Consider the following 13,970-nt stretch of genomic DNA (forward strand, 5'->3'; position numbering starts at 1 on the left):
GTGATATCACAAATCCCGGAAAATATGCGTTGTAGTCCAAACGAGTCATTCGTTGTAGTTTTTGAAAAGTTTCTGTCCATTTCTGTTAAATAAAATAGCAGCAAGAGTGATAGCTCTGTAAAGCAATATATTTTGTTAGGGCCATGTGTTACCGCGTCTCAAACGACTCAAAATAATAAACCACAAAGTTAACAAAACGATGCACTCCCTCCTGTGACCCATGGTTCATCTGTGTGTGTATTCAGAGCCAGTGAGCAACGGACTTTCATAATAATAAAAAAAACAGCGTTAACGTGCGATAAAATAATGTCAGCATTAATCAATTAATGGGTTAACGCGATAATAACGCGTTAACTTGCCCAGCCCTAATATATATATATATATATATTTTTTTTTTTTTTCATATTATGTCAATATTTTCAGCCCCAAAAAAATGTGCTTGTTTCACTCAGGACTGTGAGATTAAGGAGGAAGGCACCAAGCACATGCTTATTCTTTACAATGTTCACATGGATATGGCTGGTGGTGTGGACTTCAGTGCTGCTAATGCTAAATCAAGTGCTCAGCTCAGAGTTAAAGGTGAGAATCCTCATAAGTGAATAAAAAAATAAGCATGCAGCCACTAGTATTCTCTGTAACCAATTAGTTTTATAACTTAGGCTTTGTGTAATGTAACCTTTTTACATTGGTAACGAAACAACCTGCATTCTTGTTTCACTGAAGAAAAAAAAATGTTTTTTGAGTGGCAGTAACAGATAACTTGGTAGTCAACAGCCAATCAGGCCTCAAGACTATTTTAGAAGTCCCATGCCTTATCAGGAGAGGGTGGGGGTGATTGGCAGAACTGAAACATGCCTCCTAGTTTATCTGACCACAGGCAGTGCATGGACTCTCAATATGCTAATGATATAGGATCCTGTGTGAATCTAAATAGTCCTTCAGGCTGCAAAATATAACCTAGTGATAGAGCAGAATGACAAATTGTAGTAGTAGGATTGTCTCTTCTTATTAAGGATGTCCATTTCCTTCTCTAAAGCACGCACAATTGGCCTCCTGCGACCTCTTCGGGATGTCACTGTCACTGCTGGAGAGACTGCCACCTTTGACTGTGAGCTCTCATATGAAGATATTCCAGTTGAATGGTTCGTTGGCTCAACAAAGATGGAGCCAAATGATAGGGTGAGATTCTTTTCTGTAGATTTTGTTAGATTTAATTGTTAATTTGAGCATCATCAATTCAGTTTTGTTCCTGTCTGAATGTTTAAGATTTCATTGTTATTCAATGTGACTTCAGTTGTAGTTATGGAAAAATAACAATAGACTATAGTTTAACTATACAGTATACATACACACAGTATGTATATTTTGTTGTCTTAGCGTGACAATTCCAAGTAGAAAAGTCTTTATATAAAGATTTTCTGCATATAAGGACTTCCAGCGCTTGCTCAAAGTTTTGAGATAACGCTGGGCCATTCTGCCCTGTAGGCGCCATTCTGGTTATTTTTAACTGCTTCAAGAGTGTTGTTGAAGTGGTGGTATAGTGAACTTCATAATCATTAGACATTTGATAAAATATATATCTCTTTAATTTTAATGTTTGACTTAAAGAAAATATGCTTCTTATGTAATTATTTATCACACATAAATATATATATATTCTAACAATGCATTTGTTGTTTTTACATAGCTTAAATTAGACAGATAACTAAGAAAGAGATCATTTTGTTTTATAATTTAAAGGCACTTTCTCATTTTTGTTGATTTTGCCACTTAATTTTTCCTTTGCTTTCAGAGTTTTTATATCAAAAATGTGGGAAAAAAGCATTTGATAAAACCACTCAGCCTAAAAAATTATGCCACACTGTTGTGTTCAGGTGGTCACCAGAGCAGAAGGAAGACTGCATTCTCTGACTCTAAGAGATGTCAAGATGACAGAGGCCGGGGAAGTGAAACTTACTGCAAAGGACTTTGTGACCCAGGCCAACCTTACTGTGAATGGTATGTTTTTGAAATAAATAAACACCCCAATGTTATTGTAGTATCATTGAGATACTATTTTAGTTTTTATTAATATTTTGAATTAGTTTTATTTTAATATTTATCATTTTAATTTTTAGTTTTAGTAATTTTGTGTTTTCCCAAAGTTTCTTTTTAAAAAATTGGTCTACATAGTTTTTATTACATTTTATTGCAGTTTTAGTTATCTTAAGTTTTTTTATATATTTAATCATATTTATTTTATTTAACTTTTTTTTCAAGTAATAAAATGTTTTTTATGGTTGTAGTTTTAGTTTACTGCAATAACACCTGTATTCCTAACAAATAGAATATATATATATTTAGAATATATAGAGTTGCTTAGGGTTTCACATTACCTCATTACATATCACAGAGCCACCAGTTGAGTTCACCAAGCCCTTGGAGGACCAGACTGTTGAGGAGGAAGCCACAGCCATTCTGGAGTGTGAACTGTCCAGGGAGAAGGCTGATGTGAAGTGGTTCAGAGACGGACAGGAAATTCGTAAAACCAAGAAGTATGAGATGGTGGCTGAGGGACGCATAAGGAGACTGATCATCAAGGACTGTAGCCTCGATGATTCCAAGACATATACCTGTGATGCAAAGGAGTTCAAGACATCTGCTTTCTTAAATGTTGAACGTAAGTTAAAAAAAGAAAAATCAGAGAAACTTGAATAAAGCCAACTAAAGTAAAGACAAAGTAAACCACACAAATTATCTGTATAAAGCAAATGTATATTTTTTTTCAGCTCCATTTGTGGAATTCACTAAGCCTCTTCATGATGTTGAGGTTAAGGAGAAGGAATCTGCTAAGTTTGAATGCGAAGTGTCCCGTGAAAGTGCCAAGGTATTTTTAACAGAAATCTCTGTGCACAGATAGTGGAGTCAAGAAGTCTGAGACTACTGGTGAAGCTGTGCCTGATTTACATTTTAAATTTAATGCAGTTGTTTTAATTACAAATTGTATTATTAGCATAGCAATTTTAGTGAAAAGCTGAACTAAAAAGTTGCATGATTTCCAGAATTTCGTAGTATTTAAAATATCTTTCTTAAACAACAGTATGCACACAGTCTCTGACGATACAGAGTGGATTGATTCATAACTGTTTGTTGCACAGGTCCGCTGGTTCAAAGATGGTGCTGAGATCAGAAAAGGCAAAAAGTATGAGATTATTGCCAAGGGATTACAGCGTATTCTCATCATCAGCAAGGCAGTATTTGATGATGAAGCAGAATATGAATGTGATGCAAGGACATCCAAGTCCTCTGGAATGCTGACAGTTGTCGGTAAGTTTTGTTTCGGCCGTTGTTCTAAAATAAAGCTAAAATAAAGACATTAATGACTATTCCTTTTGCCTTACAGAGGAGGAAGCTAGATTCACAAAGAACCTGTCCAATGTTGAGGGCACGGAAACCGACAGCATTAAGATGATTTGTGAGGTCTCCAAACCCAGTGCGGAGGTTACGTGGTACAAGGGTGACCAGGAGATTCCCGAGGGTGGTAGATATGAACATGTTGCAGATGGGAGAAAGAGAATTCTCATCATACAGGACCTCCGTATGGATGATGCTGGCGAGTACCGGTGCAAACTGCCTGCTTCAGAAACAAAAGGAACTTTAAAGATCAGTGGTAAGTTTTAAGCTTAGATTCTTTCAAACGCACTGTTATATTAAAGTCCTTCAAGCTCAGGGTTCCCATGGTCATGTAAAACCTAGAAAAGTAAGGAATTTTAAAATTGTGATGGAATTTTCTAGCTATTAAATATTTTGTTTGCTCTTATTGAGTCAAATTTCTTTAAAATTGTTTTCGAAATTCAAGTTTATTGGTCAAAAGGTGTGGGAATCATGATGCACTAAATAATCACACTGATAATTTAATTAGGCATTGATTTACCTAAAATTGAGTCTCTTTATTGCTTTAGAATTGGCAGCTGAGTTCATTGCCAGGCCCCAAAACCAAGAGGCTGTTGAGGGCGAAAAGGCTGAGTTTGTTTGCTCGGTGTCTAAGGAAAATTATGAAGTCAAATGGTTCAAAGGAGACAAAGAACTTACAACTGATGATAAGTATGAAATTGTCAGTGATGGCAAGAGGAGGGCACTCATTGTCAAAAACTGCGAGCTAAAAGATGAGGGTGCATTCACTGCCCACATTGGCTCTGTAAAGGCTTCAGCAGACTTGTTGGTGATTGGTAAGTTTTTTTGTTGTTGTTGTTGTTAGTACATTTTTCTGTAATATATTTCTGTAAAGGTCTTCAAATGTTTCATTCTGAATTGTCATATTAAACTGAACTAAATATGGGTACCATTACTTGTCTCATTAGAAAAACTGAGGATAATCACTCCCATTAAGGATACCCAAGTAAAGGAAGGACAAGAGATTGTTCTTAACTGCGAGGTGAACTCAGAGGGAGCTAAAGCCAAATGGCTGAAGAACAATGAGACGATGTTTGAGAGCAGCAAGTTTGTCATGGTTCAGAGAGACACTGTGTTCTCTCTGAGAATAAAAGCTGCAGAAAAGTCAGATGAAGCCAGCTATACCATTACACTGACTAACCAACGCGGAGAGCAGGCCAAGTGCTCTGCTAATGTCAATGTACTAGGTGTGTTGTTATTATATGTCTGCCTTTTATACCTTGTATATTTTGTTAGCAGTATATGTACAATGCTAATATACATTTTTTTGCATCCACAGAGGAAGCCCTCAAGATCATTGTGCCACTAGAGGACTGTGAAATAGAGGAAAAGAAGACTTTGACTTTCACTTGCAAAGTGAACAGACCAAATGTGACAGTCCAGTGGATGAAGGCCGGTCAAGAGATCACTTTCAGCAAACGTATTCTGTATCGTGTGGACAAGGACAAGCACACTCTGACCATTAAGGACTGCAGTCTTGCAGACGAGGGTGAATACAGTGTAGTTGCTGGTGCTGATAAGGCCACAGCAGAACTGATCATCAGTGAGGCACCCGCTGACTTCACCGCTCAACTCAGAGACCAAACCATCACTGAGTTTGAGGATGCTGAGTTCACTTGCAAATTGTCTAAGGAAAAAGCCCATGTTAAATGGTACAGGAACGGACGTGAAATCAGAGAAGGACCAAGGTGAGTTCTGAACCATGAAAGAAAGTATTCTGTAATAATGTGAAAATGTTTGCTAATGATCATGATCTTTTTTCAGATATCATATGGAAAAAGATGAAAAAGAATGCAAGCTTGTAATCAAAGAGTGCAGACCAGATGATGAATGTGAATATGCCTGTGGAGTGGAAGACAAAAGGACAAGGGCACGTCTCTTTGTTGAAGGTATTTTTCACAGCATCTTACTGGTATTTATAGTGGATATAGAAAAGAATCACCCCCCTTTAAATTAATCACATTTTGTTGCTTTGCAAATGCGATCAACACATAAATCTTAGTTTCACAAACATGTATTGAATTCACAAATAAATGAAATGAGATTTGCAAATAAAAAACATTCACAAATATGTTTTTATGTCACAAACAACAACTTTGCCTGGCATTCATTTGTGAATCACGTCCTGTGCATTTGTAGATCGCTACGCAAATTTGTGGATTTTTAAACATTTCTAGCATCAAGACAAATCTACAAATGCATCAACTCCACCCACCGTCTACTCAAGCCAATCAGATAACAGCCACATTTCGCTGACCAATCGTATGCACTTTCTCGCTATACCCAATCACATTTTGCTTTACAATCAGGGCGGGAGCGGATTAATTTTGCACCCCTGCATTATAGACACTTCTTTCAAATTGTGCTGAACTTAAGTGCTGTTTGTGTGGTTAAAATATAATTTCCAAAAGACTGTTGGAGTGTAAGGCTTCTTTATATTTCCATCAGGATCAGTGAATGAGGATAAACTCAGGATTATACACAACTTATAATCATTCACAGATCCCGAGCATCATCAATAACACCCTCGCGACGTGCCCATAGCAAATAGAAATCATTCTAATCAGCGATACGGTCTACACTGGACAAGGCACGACACGATAAAGGACAAATGATTCACGTATTTTCTTTGATGAGTACAGTTGCAGTTGTTACAGCTGTTGCAGCGCAGTGAGACAGCGAACGGGGTAGACACGGCGTAAGACATGGCACAATGGCTTATTCGGCCTTTTAAAGCACAATAGCGGTGACAAATATAGGGCATAATAACACATATAATATCAACTATCATCTGGGTACCAGCCTCAGCATCACTCTAACGTGTACTGGGGATTTGTGAGTGAACGATGTAAATAAAAACCATGCATTTACTTTGGATGCTGTTAACCCTCTGGGGTCCGAGGGTGTTTTGGGGCCCTGGAAAAGTTTTGACATGCCCTGACATTTGTGCTTTTTTCAGTTGCTTACAAACATTTGAATGTCTAAAGTTTAATAACACCGTAATCAGCACAAACTGGGCTACAATAATATGTGAGCAGCATGTATGTACGTGATGGTGTTTTTGAGAAAACAACGTTTATGCGTGCTTAGTGAAAAACTACAATTTTAAAGTCACTGAAATAAGGCCATAAAACACATACAGAACATTTGATCACAAGACTTTTGAGAACTGATCTTGGAGTCTAGAGTTTTTGCTTCAAAATGATGTGAAAATCATCTTACTCATTCACAGAAAACAATATATTGATTTAAATTTTCTAAGACACTTTTTGTGTAGAAAAGGTATATGCGAGGAGGCGTGAATGATCATGAATAATACTGTGATTCACACCTGAGAAGACAAAGGTCTGCATAATGAGCCTTTCAGTAAGGTGTGTGACTGAGAGGGAATTGAGTTGAAAACTAAACGAGTGCCCCCTTACTATGAGAGATGCAGGTGAATGCAAGAGTGGTGTATTCCCCACAGTACCTTAGTATAATTCGTGAACAGAGAATATTCTATCACAAGTTTTGACTAATAATTCTTACTGACATTAGGCTAGTAACATTATAACTCGTATTACTTTTATATCGTATTTCTGTCTGTTATAGAATATTAAAAAAAAAATCCTGGCATCGTGACATTTAGATGCTGTGAATGAAACTTCATAATGTTTCACTTGATTATACATTTAGTCAGGAATTATAGTTTGGAGAAAGTCTAACTAGTAAAATGTGTACAAGTTATGTGAAAACTAATGCAAGTAGGTTAATAAAAAAGACTTACTCATGTTTATGATCACTGCTGGATCAAGCCGCTGCATAGTTTTTCCTGAGGTAATCCAAAGCTTCTTGAGATGAATTCTGTCTTATTCCTCTCAGCGCGACGCGAACAGTAAAACTTGAGGTATTGCTGCTTTGTTTGCTGTGATATGGGCGTTTACACGCCACTTGCTTCACGTGGATGATTATAATATCTATAGCTCCCGTGGGCATGGTCGCATTAGATATAATGAAGGGAGACGTGAAAGACTGGACATCGCGTTGGTTTCATATGATTACTTTATCACAGAGTATTTGCTTTCAATAAGACTTGCTTAGTTTAAAAGTAGACATGTCAAGCTTTCTATAGATATATCTCTCATGTCTCTTTGTTGAGTATTTGCTGAGTTACAGTTAATTTTAATGACGCGTTTCTAAATAAAGATCACGCAGACCAAGATGGCAGACAGCGCACCATGTTTGTTTTCTTTATTTTATAAATGCACAAAGTTTTGTTGTTATTATGTGTGTATGCAAATAAAAGTAGACCATTTACAGATTCGATTGATGTATTGCTCTAATCTGTAAGATCAAATCTTAAATGTAAGATTTAAAGCGCTGTTTCTCTGGCATTTTCAAAGGCATGTAAAATATAATACTGTGGCTAGGCTTGATACACAGTCTAATGGCCTAACAAAATCCAATTTTAAACTTTTACTGTAACAATTTTTATGGCCCTTATATTTCCTATTTGAGCAAATGCAGATGAACGAGACCGCACTGAACAAATGCATGCAGCGATCTACAAACACACTGCCTGGCATTCATTTGTGAATCGCGTCCTAAGTTGTGCATGTGACATAAAAAATTAATTTGTGAATATGTTTTTTAATTTGCAAATCTCATTTTATGTATTTGTGAATTTAATTCATATTTGTGAAACTCTAAAATTTATTTGAGGATCATAATCTATTCATTTGGAATTATGCAACAATTCTATCTCCATATTATATATCCAGATTATTTGATTTGCTAATGCCATCTTTCTTTTCTTTCTTCAACAGAGATTCCAGTAGAAATTGTCAGGCCACCCACAGATGTATTTGAGCCTCCAGCATCAGATATTGTGTTTGAGGCTGAACTAAATAAGGACAGAGTTGAGATCAAATGGATGAGGAACAACATGATCATTGTCCAGGGTGACAAATACCAGATGATCAGTGAGGGCAAAGTTCATAGACTGCAGGTCTGTGAGATCAGACCCCGTGATCAGGGAGAATACAGGATTGTTGCCAAGGAAAAGGATGCCAGAGCCAAGCTTGAGCTTGCAGGTATGATACAGTGAGAGTTAATGATTTTAATGCTGTTTAGGTTTTGAAATACTGTAAAGGGATATATTTGTTAATGTTTTATACCTTTCTTTACAGCTATTCCAAAGATCAAGACTACAGATCAGAACCTTGTAACAGATGCTGGAAAGCCTTTCGTCATGACGGTTCCTTATGATGCTTATCCTCGTGCTGAGGCGGAATGGTTTTACAATGACATCAGCCTTCCTGGGCAAAACATTGACACATCCAATGAACGGACAGAGTACAGGCTGAAGGACCCTAAGAAGTCAGACCAGGGTCGTTACAAGATTGTCATCAAGAACAAACATGGAACAGGAGAGGCTTTCATTAATCTTGATGTCATTGGTAAGCAGGAAATCAAACTAGATGATTTACAGACAATTTAACTGTTCTAGATGTCTGATAAAAGTGTTGTTGTAGATGTTCCGGGACCTGTAAAGAACCTGCATGTTGTTGACACTGCTGATGGTGAGGTCAGCCTTGCTTGGGAGGAACCAGAAAGTGATGGTGGAAGCAAGATCTTGGCTTATGTGGTTGAGAGACGAGATGTCAAACGCAAGACCTGGACAATGGCCACAGACCGTGCTGACATTCCAGAGTACTGTGTTGGTGGATTGCAGAGGGACAACAAGTATTTCTTCCGTGTATGTGCTCGCAATAGAGTTGGAAATGGCGAGCTTGTTACTACTGATGAGGCAGTTCAAGCCAAAAACAAATTTGGTGAGCTATGCTTCAGTTTATTTCTTTATTTTCTGGTAAGAGGTGAGAATGTATCAACTAATTTTACATGGTCTTAAAAATATTTTTAAATTATTTTTCTGCTTCTAACAGATGTGCCTGATGCACCTCAGAAGGTTATGGTTGGAGTTGTCAATAGGTTTGGTGCCACAGTTTCCTGGGAACCACCACTTTTTGATGGAGGATCTGAGATCACATCTTATATCATTGAACTACGTGACAGAACGTCTGTGAAATGGGAGCCTGCTATGGTGGTCAAAGCTGAGGATCACACAGCCACACTCAATGATGTTGTCGAAAACAAAGAGTACATCTTTAGGGTCAGAGCTGAGAACAAAGCTGGAATTGGCCAGCCAAGCGCTGCCACAGATCCAGTGAAGATCATGGATCCCATTGGTTAGTAGGGTTTATATTTTGCTCGCTATGTCTAGAGTTGTTGCAAAAGTCATTGTCAAACATTCAATTTTGTCTCCTATTACAGAGAGGCCAAGTCCACCTCTGAACTTCAGCTACACAAATCAGACCAAAGACTCAGTTCAGCTGTCATGGGAGACACCAATTAGCAATGGAGGCAGTATGATTACGGGCTACATCATTGAGAAGTGTGAAGATGGTACTGACAAGTGGTGGAGATGTAACGCTAGGCTTTGCCCTGACCTTTACTACAGGGTATGTCATGTTGATTAATTTTGTGTTTTGGATTTAACAAAATGTTTTATCATATGAAAAGATCATCTTTTTTATAATGTATTTATTCATGTATCCTACATCCTACATTAAGGTTTCTGGACTGAAATTTGGTCAGAAGTATCACTACAGAGTATGTGCAGAAAATGCTGCTGGTGTTTCTGATCCAGCTGATGCAATTGGGCCACTTTTGGCCGATGATCCTCACGGTAAGCCATTTTAAATTTCCCTTAAAGACAGGTAAAAATATGAACACACATCATTTTAAATGTGTACATTTTCTTTTCCACCTTTAGTGGGTCCCACAATGGACCTCAGTGGATTTAAAAATGGTCTGGAGGTCATTGTTCCCAATGCTCTTGTCATCCGAGTTCCCATTACGGGATATCCTGTCCCCAAACCCAAGTGGACATTTGGTGACAAAGAGTTCACTGCAGGAGACCGTGTTTCCATGGTTACGAGGCCTACATACACCGAACTGGTTGTTGCTCCAAGTGTGCGTCCAGACAAAGGAACATACACGTTACAACTGGAGAATGATGTGACAACTGTCTCTGGAGAGATTGAAGTCAATGTTATTGGTATGCACATTTTCTTTCTACTATATTCTCCTACGACGTTGTTGTTTTTGCGCAGCAATTAATGTACATTCCCATTTTTTGCACCTTTCAGCATGTCCAAGTGCACCCAAAGACTTCAAAGTTGCAGAGGTGACCAGACATCATGTGCATCTAATGTGGGAAGCACCAGAGCATGATGGAGGCAGCCCTGTAAGTGGGTACAATATTGAGAAAAGAGAGGTTTCCCGCAAGACCTGGGTCAAGGTGAGCTGTTTTTAACAGTTACTTGTTTACAGTATTTGTACACTCAGTGAAACATTTAGGTTCTAACAACATCTGCTCTTCAGGTGATGTCAGGCATACAGGACCTCGAGTACACCATCACAGATGTCATTGAGGGCAAGGAGTACTTGTTCAGTGTTATTGCTTGCAACAAATGTGGACCAGGAGAGCCAGCATACATTGATGAACCCGTCAATGTGTCCTCCCCAGCCAGTAAGTCTTCAAAAGTGTTACATTCTTTTAGTTTGAGGGGTATGAAATAAAGAACAATTTGACAGTGAATGAAACTTGTTTGAAATACAGCTGTCCCTGACCCTCCTGAGAACCTGAAATGGAGAGACAAATCAGCGAAGAACATCTTCCTGCTCTGGGAACCTCCCAGATATGATGGTGGTGCTGCTATCAAGGGCTACATTGTTGATAAATGCCAGCGTGGCACTGACAAATGGGAAGCCTGTGGAGATCCCATACCTGAGCTTAAGTGAGTGGTGATTCTTCATGAGCATCCCTGTAATGGCACATAGTGTGTTTAATAATTATTCATATATGTCTGTAATCTTTATCATTATACGTATCCCAGGTTCCAGGTGACTGGTCTTGTTGAAGGTCAGTGGTATGCCTATCGTGTGAGAGCAGTGAACAGACTTGGAGCCAGCCGACCATGCAAGGCTACAGATGAGATCCTGGCTGTAGATCCTAAAGGTTAGTGATCTAGGTCCATCAATGTAATAGTTAAATAATAGTTAGAATTCACTATATATTAACATTTACATTATATTACAGAGCCACCAGAAATCCAGCTGGATGTGAAGCTTCTAGCAGGCTTAACTGCTAGGGCTGGCTCTAAGATTGACCTGCCAGCTGATGTGCTTGGCAAGCCGGAGCCAAGAGTAAAATGGACAAAGGCTGACCTTGTCCTGAAACCAGATGATAGGATTACTATCGACACAAAACCTGGCCATTCCACACTTTCCATTGCAAACACAACCAGATCTGACACGGCCACCTATATAATTGAGGCAGTCAACACTAGTGGCCGTGCCACTGCAACTGTTGACGTCAACATTCTTGGTATGGTGTTATCTGTCATTTCAGCATAATCAAATTAAGAAATCAGTGGTAATTGTAAATATTAATGTCTTGTCATTATGTTGAAAAACAGACAAACCTGGCCCCCCGGCTGCTTTTGATATCTCTGAAATCACCAATGAATCCTGCTGTCTGGCCTGGAATGCTCCCAGAGATGATGGTGGCTCCCCAGTAACCAATTACATTGTAGAGATGAGACCCACAGATAAAGAAGAGTGGCAGAAACTGTCTGCTACAATCAAACAAACTGCTTTCAAAGCCTCCAAACTGGTTCCTATGAAAGAGTATATCTTTAGAGTGTCTGCTGAGAACCAGTATGGCATTGGGACTCCTGCAGAGCATGTGCCTATTGTTGCAAAGTATTCATTTGGTAAGCATACAACACACTATATTATTTATTTATTTATTACCTAACATTTACAAAATTAATTATCTTTCTCTGTCACTCAGATACCCCTGGGTCACCAACCAGGGTTCAGCCTTCTGATATCACAAAGGATGCTGTAACTCTGACTTGGTTTGAGCCTGATGAAGACGGTGGAAGCCCCATCACTGGTTACTGGGTTGAGAGGTTTGATCCTGAGACTGACAAATGGATCAGGTGTAACAAGCTGCCAGTTAAGGACACATCGTACAGGTAGGGTAATCATTTTCATTGTGTCTGTATTTAAATGGTAAATGAAGTGCAAAACTCTAGAAAGTCTCTAATTAATGTTACCTTTTCAGGGTGAAAGGTTTGCCAACAAAGAAGAAGTACAGGTTCCGTGTTTTGGCTGAGAATCTTGCAGGACCAGGAAAGCCAAGTGCTGAGACTGACCCAGTTTTGATTAAAGATCCAATTGGTATGTTATGGATTTATTTTTCAATGGTTGATGCAATTAAATAATTAACATTTGAAATAATGAATCTCAAATGTTGTTATTTTAGATCCTCCTTGGGCCCCTGGGAAACCATTCATCAAAGACATTGCCAAGATTTCAGCACACCTGCAGTGGACCAGACCTGAGCATGATGGCGGCGCTAAGATTGAGTCCTACATAATTGAGCTTCAAAAGAGTGGAACTGAGGAATGGGTTCGTGTAGCTGAGGATGTGCCAACAACAGAGCATTTATTGAAGGGTCTGATGGAGAAGCAGGAGTATTCTTTTAGAGTCAAGGCCGTCAATGTTGCTGGAGAGAGTGAACCCAGTGATCCAAGTGACCCTGTTGTCTGCAAAGAGAGACTTTGTGAGTGTTTACAGAAGATTCGAAAAGTGATTCGTTTAATAATTATTTTAACATTATAGTCAACTATTATATATATCAAGATCATATCATCAAGAATATATCTAGATATCAGTATCTAGAAGTAAAAAAGCAAGACATTTATTTGTGTGTGTACGATGACTTAACCAGAATGTTATCATAATATTAAACCCCAATTTTCAATACATTCTCTGATTTTTGTATTCAACCTGCAATGATCTGTAAACAATAATATTATTTTTGTTATTCTCATTCCAACAGATCCTCCAAATGCCCCACGCTGGCTTGAGGTGGTTAACATTACTAAAATCAACTGTGACCTGAAATGGACTGAACCAGATAGTGATGGTGGCTCTCCGATCACCAACTTTGTTGTTGAGAAGAGGGATGTCAGACGCAGGGCCTGGCAGCCTGTGGATACCACAGTGAAAGAAACCAAGTATACTGTCACTCCACTGAATGAAGGCTCTCTTTATGTGTTCCGTGTTGCTGCTGAGAATGCAGTTGGTGTAAGCGAGTTTTGTGAACTAGAGGACTCTGTTTTGGCCAAGGATACTTTCAGTAAGTTGAACAACATTTTATCTGTAGCTATTTTATATATTTATGTGTGTGTGTGTGTGTGTGTGTTAATTTTCAATTTTCATTTCAAGTAATTCTTGTCTTTTCTAGCAAACCCTGGACCACCTTACGCTTTGACTGTTGTTGAGGTGTCCAAGAGACATGTTGACCTGAAATGGGAACCACCCAGCAGTGATGGTGGAAGACCAATAACCAAGTATGCACATTAAGTATAAAACACTGGTTTTGTAAAATTCAAACAAAAGGATGTGTTTGCATGTGGTGT

At 38.5% G+C, this 13,970-nt stretch overlaps 1 protein-coding gene across 1 annotated transcript in view; it reads left to right on the top strand.

The window, feature by feature from the left end:
- Nucleotides 1-13,970, top strand: part of LOC107601612 (titin-like) — a 136,615-nt gene that overhangs the window by 53,226 nt on the left and 69,419 nt on the right. The window contains exons 88-116 of the mRNA XM_016293856.1: nt 453-579; nt 1,037-1,179; nt 1,875-1,998; nt 2,393-2,659; nt 2,769-2,866; nt 3,138-3,306; nt 3,383-3,649; nt 3,942-4,208; nt 4,341-4,619; nt 4,712-5,120; nt 5,197-5,321; nt 8,238-8,504; nt 8,601-8,870; nt 8,946-9,245; nt 9,357-9,659; nt 9,745-9,932; nt 10,045-10,159; nt 10,247-10,531; nt 10,623-10,774; nt 10,858-11,005; nt 11,096-11,273; nt 11,373-11,494; nt 11,576-11,863; nt 11,955-12,251; nt 12,332-12,518; nt 12,608-12,723; nt 12,809-13,108; nt 13,388-13,687; nt 13,796-13,901. Of these exons, the coding sequence (XP_016149342.1) occupies nt 453-579; nt 1,037-1,179; nt 1,875-1,998; nt 2,393-2,659; nt 2,769-2,866; nt 3,138-3,306; nt 3,383-3,649; nt 3,942-4,208; nt 4,341-4,619; nt 4,712-5,120; nt 5,197-5,321; nt 8,238-8,504; nt 8,601-8,870; nt 8,946-9,245; nt 9,357-9,659; nt 9,745-9,932; nt 10,045-10,159; nt 10,247-10,531; nt 10,623-10,774; nt 10,858-11,005; nt 11,096-11,273; nt 11,373-11,494; nt 11,576-11,863; nt 11,955-12,251; nt 12,332-12,518; nt 12,608-12,723; nt 12,809-13,108; nt 13,388-13,687; nt 13,796-13,901 (6,197 nt within the window). The remainder of the gene's footprint in view (nt 1-452; nt 580-1,036; nt 1,180-1,874; nt 1,999-2,392; nt 2,660-2,768; nt 2,867-3,137; nt 3,307-3,382; nt 3,650-3,941; nt 4,209-4,340; nt 4,620-4,711; nt 5,121-5,196; nt 5,322-8,237; nt 8,505-8,600; nt 8,871-8,945; nt 9,246-9,356; nt 9,660-9,744; nt 9,933-10,044; nt 10,160-10,246; nt 10,532-10,622; nt 10,775-10,857; nt 11,006-11,095; nt 11,274-11,372; nt 11,495-11,575; nt 11,864-11,954; nt 12,252-12,331; nt 12,519-12,607; nt 12,724-12,808; nt 13,109-13,387; nt 13,688-13,795; nt 13,902-13,970) is intronic.

Source organism: Sinocyclocheilus grahami, unplaced genomic scaffold (assembly GCF_001515645.1).
Source record: "Sinocyclocheilus grahami isolate Dianchi unplaced genomic scaffold, SAMN03320097.WGS_v1.1 scaffold308.1, whole genome shotgun sequence".
Taxonomy (NCBI): domain Eukaryota; kingdom Metazoa; phylum Chordata; class Actinopteri; order Cypriniformes; family Cyprinidae; genus Sinocyclocheilus; species Sinocyclocheilus grahami.